This window comes from Oryx dammah, unplaced genomic scaffold (genome assembly GCF_014754425.2).
Source record: "Oryx dammah isolate SB20612 unplaced genomic scaffold, SCBI_Odam_1.1 HiC_scaffold_18, whole genome shotgun sequence".
In the NCBI taxonomy this organism is placed as follows: domain Eukaryota; kingdom Metazoa; phylum Chordata; class Mammalia; order Artiodactyla; family Bovidae; genus Oryx; species Oryx dammah.
The window spans coordinates 65,725,499-65,740,660 of record NW_024070202.1 but is presented as its reverse complement, the minus strand read 5'-3'; the positions used below and the strand labels follow the sequence as shown (position 1 = coordinate 65,740,660).

At 56.1% G+C, this 15,162-nt stretch overlaps 1 protein-coding gene across 1 annotated transcript; it reads left to right on the top strand.

Annotated features, from left to right (window-relative positions):
• The first annotated feature begins 1,537 nt into the window (after positions 1-1,537).
• On the top strand, positions 1,538-15,004 carry AQP1 (aquaporin 1 (Colton blood group)). Its single transcript, XM_040259688.1, has 4 exons — positions 1,538-2,096; positions 11,959-12,123; positions 12,421-12,501; positions 12,959-15,004. Exons 1-4 carry the CDS (start codon positions 1,707-1,709, stop codon positions 13,136-13,138), a joined length of 816 nt encoding a protein of 271 aa, XP_040115622.1. The 5' UTR covers positions 1,538-1,706; the 3' UTR covers positions 13,139-15,004.
• Positions 15,005-15,162: the final 158 nt, after the last annotated feature.

Genomic DNA, 15,162 nt, shown 5'->3' with positions numbered 1-15,162 from the left:
CCGCAGTCAGGCAGTGGGGAGGCCAGTGAGGGCCGGCATCAGCTTCTGCAGATGACCCCTGGACACACACAGAACTCAGCGAAGCCCTTCCCCTCACTGGGCCTCAGTTTCCCACCTGTAAAATGGGGAGAAGCCAGCATTCTCGTGGTGTAAATGAGGTAGGGCTGTGGTGAGGCAGGTAGGAGAGGGCTAGGAAGACCCCTCCCTCCTGGGTCCAACCTCACCCAGGGTCCCACCTGACTCCTCTTCTCACAGGATAATGCGCAGCAGGCTGGTGGCTCTTCACTGGGCTCCTGGCCCAAGGATCCAGTTTCCTCTCATTTCCTCGGCTGCCTCCGGGCGTCTGGTTTGGGGACGCACAGGGTAGAGGCTGGACTACAGGGCGGGGTGGGGGTGTGGATGGTCTGCAGAGCAGTCTCTGCCTCTGCCCTGCTGGGGACACTGTCTGATCCCTCCCCCAACTCCTCCTGCTCGCTCATCTTTCTCTTTTGGACTCTTGCCTCTGGGTCCAGTCCTGTCTCCCCTCTTTCCAGGTTGTGTCTTCACTCTGCACGCCCTCTCTGTCTCTCTTACTCAGCCAGGCCCGCCTCCCTGTCTCTGCCTGGGGATCTACCCCTTTCACGTCCACTTTTGCTGAGTCTGCTTCTCTGTCCATCCTTCTCTCTCTGTCTCTCTTCCTCTCTGTCTGTCTCCTTTTCCTCTTCCTTCTCTCTGGGTCTTTCTGTCCCTCACTTTCATGCCCCCTCCTCCCCACTGCCAACCACAGGCCTCCTGTCTCCAGGTTAGTCTGCCATTCCTTCTGTCCCCGCTAGGGTCCGCCAGCTTGACAGTCTTTGAGACAAATATCCTCACCTGCCTTCATTTCCCTGCTCCTGCCCCGAGATCATTTGCTCAAATTGCCCCAGAAGCTTGAGGGCTCCCAGAGTGGGGGCCTTCCATATTCTCACCTATCTCAGGCCTGCCCTTGATCAGAGTGTCGGGGGTGGTCCACAGACAAGCTCTCTGTACCCTCTGGTGTTGCCGTGTCTCCATCAGCTGAGATCTGGCTGGTGGGGCTGGGGGCCCTGGGCCATTCCTACAGTGACATCCAGTGGCCAGGTCTGAACCAAGTGCGGGAGGCGCAGACAGCCCCTAGGAACCCCAGGACCTGTGGGCTCCAGGCTAATGTCACTCTGGAGTGGGATGGGGATGCCAGGCCAGCAGGGTCATGGTGCCCGCCTCCTGGAGGGCAACGTCCACCTGCTGATCCCTGCCGCTCACCCCGCCCTGTCCATCCGGAGGCCTGGTTTTGCCCTCTGGCACCCCCTGAGCTTTGCACACAGGGCGGGGACACCTGGATTTCTCTGGCCCCCTGAGTGGGGCCAACTTGGAGGAATTTCTCAAAGCCTATTAGAGCAGTGGCTGCCTCCTGCCTGCCTCCGCGGGCTGGGCAGGGCTGAGGGTGGAGGGAGAGCGGGAGGGAGGGGAGAGAGGAGGAAGGGAAAAAAAGTTGGCAGTCCGACAGCAGAGCTGTGTCTGCATCCATCGCTGAGAGGAGGCCTGTGTGGTGTGGGGCGGGCCAGGAGCAAGGAGAGGCCTTCCTCCCTTTGTGCTCCCCCCTTCTCCTCCCCCCGAGGCCCTATAAATAGGCCCAGCCCGGGCTGTGGCTCAGTTCTCAGAGGGAGGCGAGCACCAGGCAGCGGTCTCAAGCCAAGCCCCCTGCCAGCATGGCCAGCGAGTTCAAGAAGAAGCTCTTTTGGAGGGCGGTGGTGGCCGAGTTCCTGGCCATGATCCTCTTCATCTTCATCAGCATCGGTTCAGCCCTGGGCTTCCACTACCCAATAAAGAGCAACCAGACGACAGGTGCAGTCCAGGATAACGTGAAAGTGTCACTGGCTTTTGGGTTGAGCATCGCCACGCTGGCCCAGAGCGTGGGCCACATCAGCGGTGCCCACCTCAACCCAGCCGTCACACTGGGGCTCCTGCTCAGCTGCCAGATCAGTATCCTCCGGGCCATCATGTACATCATCGCCCAGTGCGTGGGGGCCATCGTCGCCACTGCCATCCTCTCGGGCATCACCTCCTCTCTGCCTGACAACTCGCTTGGCCTCAATGCGGTGAGTGGGGTGGCCCCAGGCTCTGGGGGCTCTAGAACGGTGCTGAGATGGGTCCGTCTCATTCTCCACCCATTGTACAGATGGGGACACTGAGGAACAGAGAGGATGAGAGGTTGCTGGAGGTCAAGCAGAGCTGTACCTGGAACTCAGCTATGCCTGCCGTCCAGAGCCTGTTTTCTGCCAGGCACTGTGGGAAGCTGAGACCCAGAGCATAACGGTCTTGCCAATGTCCCCTGTGGGTCTCTATTGTGGGGAATAAGCTCTGGAGGCAGTTAACAGTGGGGCCAGCGGCTCCTCACCCGTGGGCTGCAGTTTCTTCCCCTCCCTCCCCTCAGCCCTGTCTGGGCAGCAGCTCCCTCCCCCATGCAGCCTGTACCCTCTTACACTCTGCCTGCTGCCCCCAATCTCCCTGGACCACACGTCTGGCATGTCTGCAGCTGGTCACACAATCCTGTGTGAGCAGAACTCTCCCAGAGGGGCTCCTGGAGCATCCAGGCAGCCCCACCTTCACACAGGTCCTCAAACAAACTGCCTTCAAGGAAAAAGCTCCTCTTGCTCTGCTGGCTCCGGGAACGGGGCAAAGATGGGAGGTGAAAACAGTTTCAGGACAGCCTGCAGGTGACTTTCCTGGCTTGGAGCAAAGGGGTGGGGGCCGGAGCAGGGACATTTCGCCTCCGTTCTGATGGAGATGGACATCTTCCATCTCTGGGTCTGCTGCCTATCACCGGACGCAGAGAGGTGTGGCGCATGTATTTGTGTCTGTGAGCAGTGTGTGCACACGTGGATGCCAGCATGGGTCTCCGAACCTGTGAAAGCTGGCTGTGTTACTTCTGAAAGTGTATCTGTGAACGTGTCAGGGCTGCAGTGTGAGTGTGTCTGGAGGTGGGTGCATACCTGTGTGTGCCCACTGTTCGGGCCTGACCTGGGGGCACTCATGATAAGCAGATGTGGGTGACTGGGTGGAAACTGTGGAAAAGAATTCCTCCCGGGCCGCTTAGCACAGCTAATTGGCCGTTGGCAGGCAGCTGCTTGCTGTCGCCGACCTGGGCTTTTCCAGACCCTCAGCCAAGTGCAAACTCAGACCTGGCTTGGGCCACAGCAGGGGGAAAATTTGGCCTGAGAGGCCGAGGAAGGCTTGGAGGAGGTCTCAGAGTGCCCGAGGAGGTGTTTTCACAGGGAGGGAGAGAGAAGGAATCAGATCAGGTCTGGGCTGGCGGGACGTGGGCAGGGCAGGTGGGTGTGGGGACAGTGAGGGAGGCGGCCAAAGGCTCCACAGAGAGAGTGGCGAGTGATTAGACAAGCAACCGTCCTCCCGCTTCCCAGCCAAAGTCCAGATTCGTCTGTGAAGGTCCATGCAGAGGGCAGTTGGCATGACCCTGCCGAGCAGGGATTAGCACTGCTTGTGTCACCGTGACACCTCACCCAGTCCAGGACTGAAGATTAGCCCTTCAGGCTGGAGTTTAAACTTTAGTCAAAGAAGATGTGGTCTCTGTGGGTATGAGGTCCTCCAGGCCTGTCTCTCTAGTTGGGGCAGAGCCAGGCAACCTCAGGGTGTGCCCACAGAGTAGGGTCAGGATCACCTCGGGGCTCAGCTGGGTATGATGGGCAAGGGGAAGGATCCTTCCTGGGGAGGAATAGAGTCTCCCCAGGCCTTCTGGCCCCCTCTTGACCTTCCTTCTCAAGGGCAAGTCAGGCCAGGCATCTGCTGGTGACTCTCTTCTCTCACACAGGCATCCCAGGCAGGCTTGAGGAGGGCAAGCATCCCTGTGCAATCTTGATCTGGCCACGCCCTGATTCAGTGTCTTTTTCCCTTGCCAGCCTCCATTTTTCCAGTCTCCCCAATACTTGAGCTGAGTGGTTTGCAGGAGAGGGAGAAAAGGGAACCCAACCCTGAGCAGGGAAGCAGACAAGTTGGGTTCAAGGCCTGGCTGCTTACTTGTTGACTTTCTTGGAGCTGAGAGCCCTTAAGTCTCCAAGAGGGGACCTAGGTCTCTTGATATCTCTTGGCCACACCCATACTGCCAACAAGCTCACTTTGTGGACTTGAGTTTATCTCTCTTCGCAGGAGGGGCTGGCTAAGAGGAGCCCAAGAAGTGCCAGGGGCTGAACATAAGGGCAGCGAACATGGGGGTGGGAGCCTAGGGACTGCCCTGGCCCCACCATGGAAGTTTAGGGTCCAGAAACACGTGTCTTGGGCTGAAGAACTCAAAAAGGGTTCAGAACAATGAGCCTGGGATCTAAAGGGGCCTGGGAGGTGGCCTCAGTGCCTCAAGAAGGGCAGAGACCAGTCTACCCAGCAGGTGACACTGGTGACATGCTCTTTCCTCCAGGCCCCATATCGTCCATCCTGACACTAGCCCCTTGAATCCCGGGCCTCTCCCAGCCCAAACCAGTCGTTGGCATGGAGATTTTCAAGGAAAATAGGGAAAGAAGTGGCAGGAAGTGGTTGGAGTGAGTCAGGGGATATCCCATGGGGATATGTTGGAGAAAACTATCTCCTCCCTGAGTCAGGGCTCAGGATATGCCCTGGAGCTACCGTGGACCTCTCTCCATCCTGCCACATCCTAGCTGGTTCTCAGAGCCAGACCCTGAGTTTATTTCTAGAGTGAAAGACAGAGGCAGCGGCTGGTGCCTAGCCTGCCCTGCCCTAGTTCAGCTACTAATACAGTGTGATTTCAGGCAAGCCACCTCATCTGTGTGGTCCCAGCTCCCATCTGTGGAATGGGTATATCACAAGACGTGGCTGGGTGCTGGGAACTGGAAGATGCTCTTGAACCTTGAAGTTCTGACCACTCACTGGCTCTGTTCACTCTTCTCTTCTCTCGCTTGCTCACCCATGTTCGCTGTAAACATGACTTTCACTACTGCAGACTAAATTTCTAGCTGAGTCAGGCCGCTCCCTGCTCTGAGGAGTCCATGGTCCCGAGCAAGATAAGGCCGCTGCGCATCTGTCAAAGATAGGGGGCAGGAGGCAGGTGTGATAAGATGTGTCAGGGCACCTGGGAACTTCTGACCTCAAGCTGTGATGAGGGCCAGGAGGCCTTCAGGGAGGAGGTGTCCTGGGAGCCTAAAAGTAGAGATTGCAGGGTGGAGGGAAGGGGTTTCCAGCAGAGGAGGTCATGGCCTGAGAATCACAGGGTGTGGCTGATGCGGGGTTGGGTAGGGGGTGGGTCATGGTGGGAGACCAGGGCTCTAGAGAACAATGAGGGTTCAGGGTTCAGGTCAGTGTCTGCCTGCATCCCAGAGCCTGTGAATTCAGCCCCTTTGGGAGCTCAGGCAGAGTGCAAACCTCCTTTATTTGGGGGTCTTTTCTCAACCCTGTTGATGCTGGGCCTGAGTGCCTGGGGAACCTCTTCTACTTGTTGCATCTGGCACCTGACTTTAGCCCCAAACTTTCTGCTTCCCCAGTTTCCTGAGCCTCGGTTTCCCCAACCACAGAATGAGAGCGCCCCCAACTCCCTAACCCCTGTTCCCCGTGCCACCAGTTCTTCCAGTGTAGAGGGCCCTCCGCCTCCCCCAGAGTTGAGGGTGGACTGGGGAAAGGAAAGCCAGTTTTCCGACGGCCCTGTCCAGGGAGTGGGCTGGGGGCTGGGTGGTGGTGCCACAGATGGGACATGTAATTACTGTTTCCAGCCAGAGCCCGATGAGGGGGAAGGCGCAGAGAGAGGCAGAAGCTTTGCGGTGGAGACTTTCCTCACCATGGAAAATTCTGAGGCAGTCTCCCCATTAGCCCTTGGAGCCGCCCTGCCGGCCCCATATCGCCCATCCTGACACTGGCCCCTAACCAGGGCTTGCTCTGGGAATCCTCCTCTGAAGAGACTATGCCCTGAGAGGGAATGTGGTCCTCCCAGGTCGCCCAGTCTGAGGGGATTCACCTTGTTCTATTGTTCTCTCCCAACCCAGGTCACAGCTTTCCCTCACTGCATTGGCTCACTGCAGCTCAATCCCATGCAGTCTCCCCCAACCTGACCTCAGGCCCGCATGGTGTTCCCCACTTGGTCTAGGGCCCCACCCAGCAGGGTGCCTTTAGCCTTGCCCACCTAGGGCTTCCCCCAAGCAGCTCAGACATGTCCCCTGCCTGCACCTTGAAGACTGGCTTGGGCAAGCTTTCCTGGAGGCACAGGGAGCCCTTGATTCTTGCTGGCAGAGCCCCCCCTGGGGGCATGGTCCCTGCCCTCTGGAAGAACAGATGTATCTGAGCTCTGTGTGGGCTGAGCCCACACAACTGCAGGTAAGGGCAGGAAAATTGCCTCAGCCAGACCTCTGTCCTGGTTCAGAGGGGCTCCTTAACCCAGGTGGTTCCCCAGGGGGTAAGTGAGGGGCTCTCTTCACACAACCGAGGAGCTGCGGGCCAGTGGACAAGTACACCCTGAGGCTAAAAACAACTCACAAGCTGATAGAAAAGGTGGGAAAATGCCCATTCCCATGAGCACGTCCTTTCAGTGTCTGAAATCCCACCATCAGGACAACCCGGGGCTGGTGTCTGCTCAGGGTAAAGAAAGAACTTACTATTTTAAATTGGGGAAGGACAGCTTCCAAATCAATAAGTTCCTGGTTACCAGGGCTGTGCAGCTGGGTGTGTCGGGCAGCCGTGGCTCTGGGGCATGTGGTCTTGTCGCGGGGTGGGGGGGGGGGCAGTGGTGGGGACCATCTAACATTCCAGGTGGGTGGGAGGTCCTATGACAGGCTCTGTGCTGTATGGAGATTGGCTGTTCACACAGCAAGATGGCAATCCTGCACTCAGGACCCTAGCCTGGAGGGTGACTGCAGGTCTTGGGGGAAGGGGTCCCATGTCAGGCAGGAAGGAATCCTAGAGACAGTTTGGGGCTATAATCTGGGCTGAGGCCTCTGTTTTACTGATAAGGAAACCACGGCTCACAGACGGGTGGAGTCACTCAAGATTGTGCAGCAGATGATGGTGGAGCAGGACTGTGACCCCAGCCGCCTGCCTACAACCCTTGAAAATCTCTGCAAATTGCACATACTTACACTGCACTGGCACACATGTGTGCGTGCACAGTCACAACGATATGAGGCACACGGGCACACACACACACACACACACACACGGGTGGGCGGGAAGCACGTTTTCAAGCCTGGGTGGTCCCGCTCAAGCCCTGGGACCCTAGGTGGAGGTGGGGGGTGCTCCTCAATGGCACCTCTTCCTTTCCCGAGCAGGAAGGCGGGGGCTGCCCCCGAGTGAGGAAAGAAGGAGGGAGGGAAGGAGGAAGCCCTTGCTTTGTGTATTGTTCCTTGTCAGGAAGATGAAATGGCTTCTGAGGGCAAATAAAGGGCGCTTTGAGACCTGCTTCTTTCTCTCTTACTCAGGAGTGCTCCCATCCCGTCTCCTCCCCCATCCCCAGCCAGCAGTGGACCTGTTTGTGGGAGGACAGCACGTGGGGACAGGGTGACAACTCAGAAATGCCACTGGACACACAACACAGACACCTAAGGCCACACACAGCGCCCGCCCGCCACCCCACCCCACCCCAGAGCCCACCTCTGCAAGAGACAGCGTCCTGCCTAACAGGGTTAATGCATGACTAGTTTGAATGGCCCCCGTGGGCTGAAAAAGAGGGTATATTCTTGAATTTGGAAGTGCAGGGCGTATGTATTTTCCTTAAATCAGGATTGTTAGTTATGGGGTTCAAATCTTCCCTGTTCTTGCTGTTTATATTATTGACACTTCCCTCCATCGGTTTCTAAGAGAGGTTGTTAGCCCCCTTCACTCTGGTAGTGGATTGATCATTTTCTTTTTGTAGCTCTGTCAACTTTTGTGTCACCTATTTTTAGGTTGTATTCTTTAGTGTGTACAGGTTGAGAACTTTTATAACTGTTGGGTAGATTTTTCACTTACTTAGTGTCTAATAAACCTCTTAATGTCAAGGAAAAAGAAAAGAGTCACATCTGGACATATGTGGTCACGCAGAGACTATGCAAAGAGCAATGTAGAGAGACACACAAAGCTGTGGATACCCAGAGGCACATGGGCGCTTGAAAAATCACCGATGGAAGGGTGATACTTGGGGAGGAGGCTCACTGAGGTCCCCCTCACTGGGATACTGAGTCCTGCAGGCGGCGGGTGGGTGGGGTGGTCCTTGATGTCTTGTTCTTTAATGGATGCCCAGAGCTCCACCAGGCCTGATTCAGGAAGGGTGGGACACCAGGATGCTCAGGTCATGCTGGGGCCTTGGGCCTCAGGAGTCGCTTTGGTCAGTCTGCTCATGGGCAGCAGGGAGAGGAGAGTTCGAAGTTCATTGCCTGGAGAGGTCAGCTCTGTGCCACCCTGGGGCCTGGGGCACCCTGGCAGCTACAGAACATTTTCTGCCAGCTCCTCAGTCTAAGGTGGCAACAGACAGGACCTTTAGCCAGGTGCATAGGTAGCCAGCACCTTTGCCTGTGAACGTAGGCAGCATAGACTCTCGGGCAAGAATTCTGGCATTGCCATCTCCTTCCCAGGCCTTGACCTCCCTGTCTGTAATCTCACAGAGTCTTGAGCAGGCTGCCCTGCAAGGTCCACAGAGACTAATACTGGCCTGCAGTCTCTCAGCTAGAAAGCAAATGAACCAGCCCTGGCTCCAGAGAACTTCCCTCTAGAGTGGGTGGAAATGCTAGAAAATTAGCATAATCTGCCACTTCTTTTGGGGGAGAAGGGACACACCTAACAGCTTGTGGGATCTTACTTCCCTGACCAGGAATAGAACCCAGGCCCTCAGCAGTGAAAAGTGCAGAGTCCTAACCACTGGGCCTCCAAGAAATTTCCTTGTCTGCCCCTCCTGTCTTCGCACAGTAAGTGTCCCTTCGAGGTCTGGGCAGGAAGATGAGAAGGTGCCCATATTCTGTCCCCACTGAGCTCCCAGGCCAGGGGTTCTGAGGCACCCGGTAGGAGACAAAAATGTTATTTCTCTGCAAGATTTGCAGGCTGTTCAGTGAGGGCTTGACGAATGAAAGCAGAAGTTAATTCCAGCCAGGGACCTGGAAAAACTCCTTGATGCTGAATTGGAATTGATGGAGGAATCTGAATTGGACCTTGAGAGTGGGCTTCAACGGGTTTGGTACAAAACTGGAGAGTTTGCATCTTTCTGATGCTTAAGATTAAATGTGTGGCTTTTCTCTTATTTATACTTGTGTTCAGAAAACTGTTACCGTTTTTCTGTGTTTTTTTTTTTTTTTTTTGGCCTAAATTAGTGAAATATAAGACCCGGGCTGGGCAAAATGCTCTGGGGATGTACAAACTTTTTTTCAATAACAAGTAACCACAACTGGGATTAGCCCTATTTATGCAATTGTGTCAAATGCAATAGGTTGTAAACAGAACATGGGCTTCTCAGGTGGCTCAGCGGTAAAGAATCTGCTTGTCAAACAGGGGATGCCGGTTCGATTTCTGGTCTGGGAAGATCCCCTGGAGAAGGAAATGGCAACTGGCTCCAGTATCCTTGCCTGGAAAATCCCATGGACAGAGGAGCCTGGCGGGTTACAGTCCATGGGGTCTTAAAGAGTCAGAAACGACTTAAGAGATGAAATAACAATAGTAACAAAATCGGAACACTGGGTCTGAATTTTTACTTGCTCTCTTCTGGACGTCAAATTTCAGCAGACCTTTATCCATTTCAATTTGGAATGATCGATGATTTTTTTTTTTTTTTCAGATGTAAGTAGCACAACTTCTTAGGCAGTTGAAAGAGAGGAGATCGTAGAAGCAATCAGGGGAGTCTTCCTTTTGATGGCAGTGGTGGTAATGGGTTTAGGGAGAGGAAATTTACTAACCCATGTGGTTCTGGGCAGTCGAATTCAAAGGGCTCTGGGCCGCTAGGATGAAGTATGTCTTAGAGTCCCCAGGGCAGGTATTACTTCTTGTGGACTGGGCATGGCACCAGGACCCCTGGTCTGCTCATTTTGCATGAAAAGTGGTGTCCTTGGGCAAAGCAGGAGCTGAGATGCTGAGATCTGGTTAAGAATGAGCTCGCCCAGACCACATCTGTGATGAGTGCGGTGGGGATGAGGAGTATGAGGCAGGAGCCACTTAGAGTGATCATTCCATTAATCAGAGTGGAAGGGCTGGTTTCAGGACTCCTGCCAGCCAGCAATTAGGCCGACCCTGGAGATCAAAGGAGAGTGTGTGGAGGCGCGCGAGAGGAGGAGCCCTGAGCTTCCTGAGCGCTCAGACACGGAGGGCAGCGGCAGGTGTGAATGTGATGGGCATTGTTGCAAGTTGCCTGGCCTCATCAGCCTGGCCTCCGTGGAGCCTGTCTCTGCTCCAGGCGGGCCTCATTCTACTGTCCACACTCCTGAGCAGCACAGCCCCTCCTGTTCTGCCTGCCCCACCTAGTTCTGGGGATAAGAGAAAGAACCAGAGCAAAGCCACAACAACTATCCTGAGCCCACCTGCCTCTGCAACCCTTTCCAAATGCCCCAAGACAGCCCCTCCCCCTCCACCCTACACCTTAGAACCTCTGGCCTCTCTGGAGAATGGGGAAGGAAAAATTAGATCTACTTTACAGATGGGGAGACTGAGGACCAGAGAGGGGCAAGACCATCGTCATAGTGCCAGCAAGTAGGAGAGTAGGGACCTGAACTCAGGGACACTTCTACAGCCCCACACTGGGGTGCGAAGAAAGCTGGGTACTTCCCAGAGGGCTGGCTGAGCTGAGGGGCTGCAGCCCTGGGGTCGGCCAGGAAAGGCGCACAGAGCTGGGGCTGCAACCGAGGGGAGGGGATATGAGTCATTTTCCCTATGATCCAGGGCGGCAGACAAAGGCGGGAAGAGAATTGTTCTTATAAGATGGCCTCAGGGTGGGGCTGTGAAAACCTCTGGATGGTGGAGGGGTGCCCTCCACCTAGGATTCTGCAAAATGCCCTGTAGCCTTGGAGACACCACCACCCTGTTCAGGAAGAAGGTTCAAGTTCAATCTTATTTGGACACACCAGCCCTGCCTGGGAGAAGGCAGCCTCCGTGGCCACATCCAGGCATATTTGTGAGTGGGCCTTGGCCCACGTGGCCCAGGTCCCCAGTGTGGGCATATTTGGCCCCTGGGACCAACCCCCACATGGGGGATGGTGCAGAGGCTTCTTGGGGAGGGGTCTCCTGGCTGCAGCTACAGAGGGAGGGCTTTGGTGACCTCATGGCAGCTCCCATTCCCTTCTTTTTCCATGAGTCATGTTTCTAAAAGTGGCCCAGGAGCAAGTGGGAGCCAGACGGTGGTGGCGGGGCCTGTGTGGCCAGGAGGGAGAAGGAGGGGGCAGATAGGGAGGGTGGGGCCCAGAGGAAATGGGAGAGAGACAGCGGAGGGGAGAGACAGACAGAGGTGGGAAGGAGACAGAGGTGGGGGCTGCGAGGAACAGAGGTTCAAGGGTGAGATGGACATGGGAAGCTGCGGCCAGCTAACTGCCGAAGTCCCTCTCCAGCTCTGCAGGGGATGGGGTGGAATGTTCAAGATGTGGGGGTAGGAAGAAATGTCTCCAGCTGGGCCCTCCCACCCATTTGCTCCTCTTCTTCTTTGACTGTCCCTGAATGTCCCTGATCATCTCTTCCCATGCCTAGGGCTTGCCTGTCACCTATGGCCTGGGTACCCCAGGGTACCCTGGTCTGGATGTAGGTGGATGCAGAAGCACCATCCGTCTCCAGGCCTCTCTGGCCCCTGGGGAGGATGCTGTGGGGTTTAGGACAAGCTGGTTCTTCCTCAACAGGTGTGGGAGGGGCCAAGGCCTGGTGCTCACTGCTGGCTCTAAGTGCTTGAGTGTGGTGGATGCAGTGGGCTCTGAGGGCACTGAGGGTCTGGCCTTTGGTGCCCAGGCCTGGGGGCCCTGGGACTCCATCCTCACTGCTCTGCTCACTGAGCCTCGCTGCCCCTCTTCCCTACAGCTGGCCCCTGGCGTGAACTCGGGCCAGGGCCTGGGCATCGAGATCATCGGGACTCTGCAGCTGGTGCTGTGCGTGCTGGCCACCACCGACCGGAGGCGCCGCGACCTCGGGGGCTCCGGGCCCCTGGCCATTGGCTTCTCTGTGGCCCTGGGACACCTGCTGGCGGTGAGTGGGGGGAACTTCCCAAGTAGGAGTGCTGGTGGGGAGGGTGGAGCCAGGCTGCTGAGGGTGTCCTGTTGAGGGCAGGGGGTGGGACTCACACAGGGCTCATTCCACGGGTACGGGGACCAGCTGCCCTGGAGAGGGAAGCACAGGGCCTGGCTGACCATCCTTCCAGGTCTGATGGTCACTGCCCTGTTTCCCTTCTGGTCTTCTTCCTCCGTGTCACCCTCTCCCTCCCTCTCCCTCTGTCTCTTTCTCTCCATCTCCTCTCCTGTTCCCCCTGACCCTTCCCTCCCACAGATAGACTACACTGGCTGCGGTATTAACCCTGCCCGGTCCTTCGGCTCTTCGGTGATCACGCACAATTTCCAGGACCACTGGGTAAGGGGTCGAAGGGCTGCCCCATGCAGGTGGGAGGGAGACTTTGGTGCCTTATGGTAGATCCACCCCCCACCCTGTGACATCATCTCCCATCACAGATGCCCTGCGAGATGGCCAGGGGGAGGAACTCGGGAAGATGAGACTTGACATGCAGAGGTAGTGGGTTCACACCTCAGGCAGAGCAGTGTAGGCAGCCTCCTCTCCCAGATCAGACCGTGGTCTGATCATTCCAGGCACGCTGAGTTGGGTCACACAGAAGCAAGGAGAAAATCACTACCTAAGTCCTGGCTTGGACCAGTTGTAGGGGATGGAGGGCTGCAGATACTGGGGTTCAGCACTGCCTTTTCTGTCCCAGGCACAGGTTGGGGTGCACCGTGCAGTGGGGGGGTGGGTCGGGGCTCTCATAGGAAGCAGGTCGCATCAGGGCCCACTGAGCACATCTGCTGTCTGTTCCTAGATCTTCTGGGTGGGGCCGTTCATCGGAGCAGCCCTGGCAGTGCTGATCTATGACTTCATCCTGGCCCCACGCAGCAGCGACCTCACAGACCGCGTGAAGGTGTGGACCAGCGGTCAGGTGGAGGAGTATGACCTGGATGCTGACGACATCAACTCCAGGGTGGAGATGAAGCCCAAATAAGGGGGCTAGGCCTGGGCATCCACATAGGGGGTATGGGGGGCAGGGGCGGGCAGAGGGAGGGGAGGGGTGAAATCTGTATCATAGACACTCTGACAAGCTGGCCAAAGTCGCTTCCCGAAGATCCACAGGGCCTGCGTGGCCAAGCCTGATTTGGGACTGTTGCTATCACCTTCTTTCTCTTTCTCCTCTTCCCGGCTTTGGGGATCCCTGAGGACCAAGATTTTCCAATCATCCATTCCCTTGAAGTCACAAAGGAGGTGAAAGAGAGGGACCTACCTTGCTAAGTTGTCCTCTCAGAGTGTGATGGGAGGTATGCCAGAAACCACCCCCCCCATCCCCAAATTGCTCACCAGCTCACCTGCCGCAGGTGCCTGGGGTTCCTCAGTGATTGCTTTGTGCCTCCGGGCGTGGCCCTCTTTCCTGTAACATGCACTTGCCCCAAGGATGCTCTGAGGGGGAAGAGACCCCACCAAGTGCAGTGGTGGGGTCAGGGGGCAGTCAGAGCCCGTCCTTGCAGACTGACTGGCTTTCAGGGCTGCTCCCCCAGCTCTGGAGGTGCTGTACGACCTTGGGAACGTCTCAATCTTGGGGACTCAGTAATTCCATCTGTAAAGTGGCAGGGGTAGGGAGAGCTACATGGGCCCGAGACCCCTTACAGAATCACTTACAGGATTCTGTAAGTGTGGACACACTGCACATTCTGGAAGACCTAGTCTGGCCCAGCGCTGCTTCTTCCACTTGCCCAGTATATAGCTGTAACCTACACATCTATGTGAATACATGTACATAGACACACATGTCCCAAAGCAAAGAGCAACAGGTCATCCAGCTGTTGAAAGTTCCCGTTCCTAGGGGAGCAGGGCTGAGAGTGGACAGAGCCTGCTGTTGCAGAATGAAGATCATCTGAGGGAGGGGGAGGAATGTCCACGTTCCTTCACTGAGCTGTAGTTGATCTTTTCCACCTATCATTGCGTCGCCCTCGGCGTTATTTGGTTCTTCAGTTTCTCTTGCCAGTGCAGACACAGGTCAACATTATGTAGGGGTGTGTTGACTGAAGGACACTTGGTCATCTGAAGGTCAGCCCCTGGAGACAGATGTCCTTGCTGAACCCTCAGCGAGGGTTTCGAGCCTCCAGCTGATCCCGAGGTGAGAGGAGAAGCAGACTCCCCCCTTATTCCAGAGGTCCTGGTTGGAGGCCCTGGGGGGAAGCTGGGTGACCTGCACAGGCTTCCTAGGCCATAGGCTTTCCTCTTCATTTATTTGGAGGGGAGAGTTGGTCTTGACTGAGTGAAGTAGCTATGGCTGCAGCCCAAGGATAATTCTGAGCACAGTCTGTTAGCAGCTATCTACACATTCCATACAAATCCACCAGGGCCAGAGTAGGTCCCCCCATGCCCCACAGCCACAATGGTGACAAACACTGGGAGACACAATACATAGGTATCTGGAAGCAGCAGGACGACCAGGAGGCCCTTAATTGTCACAACACATCATGACATCCATACACCCTCTCCTCCATTTCTGAGCAAAAGCTTCTAGTCCATTTAACAGAGAAAGAAACTGGGGTCCAGGACCCGGAGCAAGACGACGATTCGGCCAGGCCTAGCAGCCAGGGCCGTGCCTCTGGCTACTCCCTGGACTGTAGGACTGGGCCCTCTTAGACCGAGATCCTGCGTTTCTGCCCGGGTAATGGCCAGGTGCTGGGAAGGGTGAGGGGACTCTTGGAGGGTAGAGGGGGGCACTCCATCCTGACTGTCCTGGCTGCTGCACACAGGATCCTGCGTCTGTCTGCTCTGCATATATGTCTCTTTGGAATTGGAATTTCATTATACGTTAAGAAAATAAACACAATATAGGTCATCCAGACTCCTTGGAATGAAGGTTTTTCTTCTTTGGGCACTGTGTTCCCACAAAGGATCTCTGGGTCTGAGAACTTGGGCCCGGTCTGAGGGGGAGCCACTGTACCCCAGGATCCCTGGTCACAGGGGGTGGACACAACCAGAGCTCCATCTGAGGGACATAAG

Excerpts from the sequence above, each read along its gene's own strand:
- AQP1 (XM_040259688.1), top strand. The coding sequence starts at position 1,707 with ATGGCCAGCGAGTTCAAGAAGAAGCTCTTTTGGAGGGCGGTGGTGGCC. Across the intron at positions 2,097-11,958 it reads ACTCGCTTGGCCTCAATGCG|CTGGCCCCTGGCGTGAACTC; the intron begins GTGAGTGGGGTG and ends TCTTCCCTACAG. Across the intron at positions 12,124-12,420 it reads CCCTGGGACACCTGCTGGCG|ATAGACTACACTGGCTGCGG; the intron begins GTGAGTGGGGGG and ends TCCCTCCCACAG.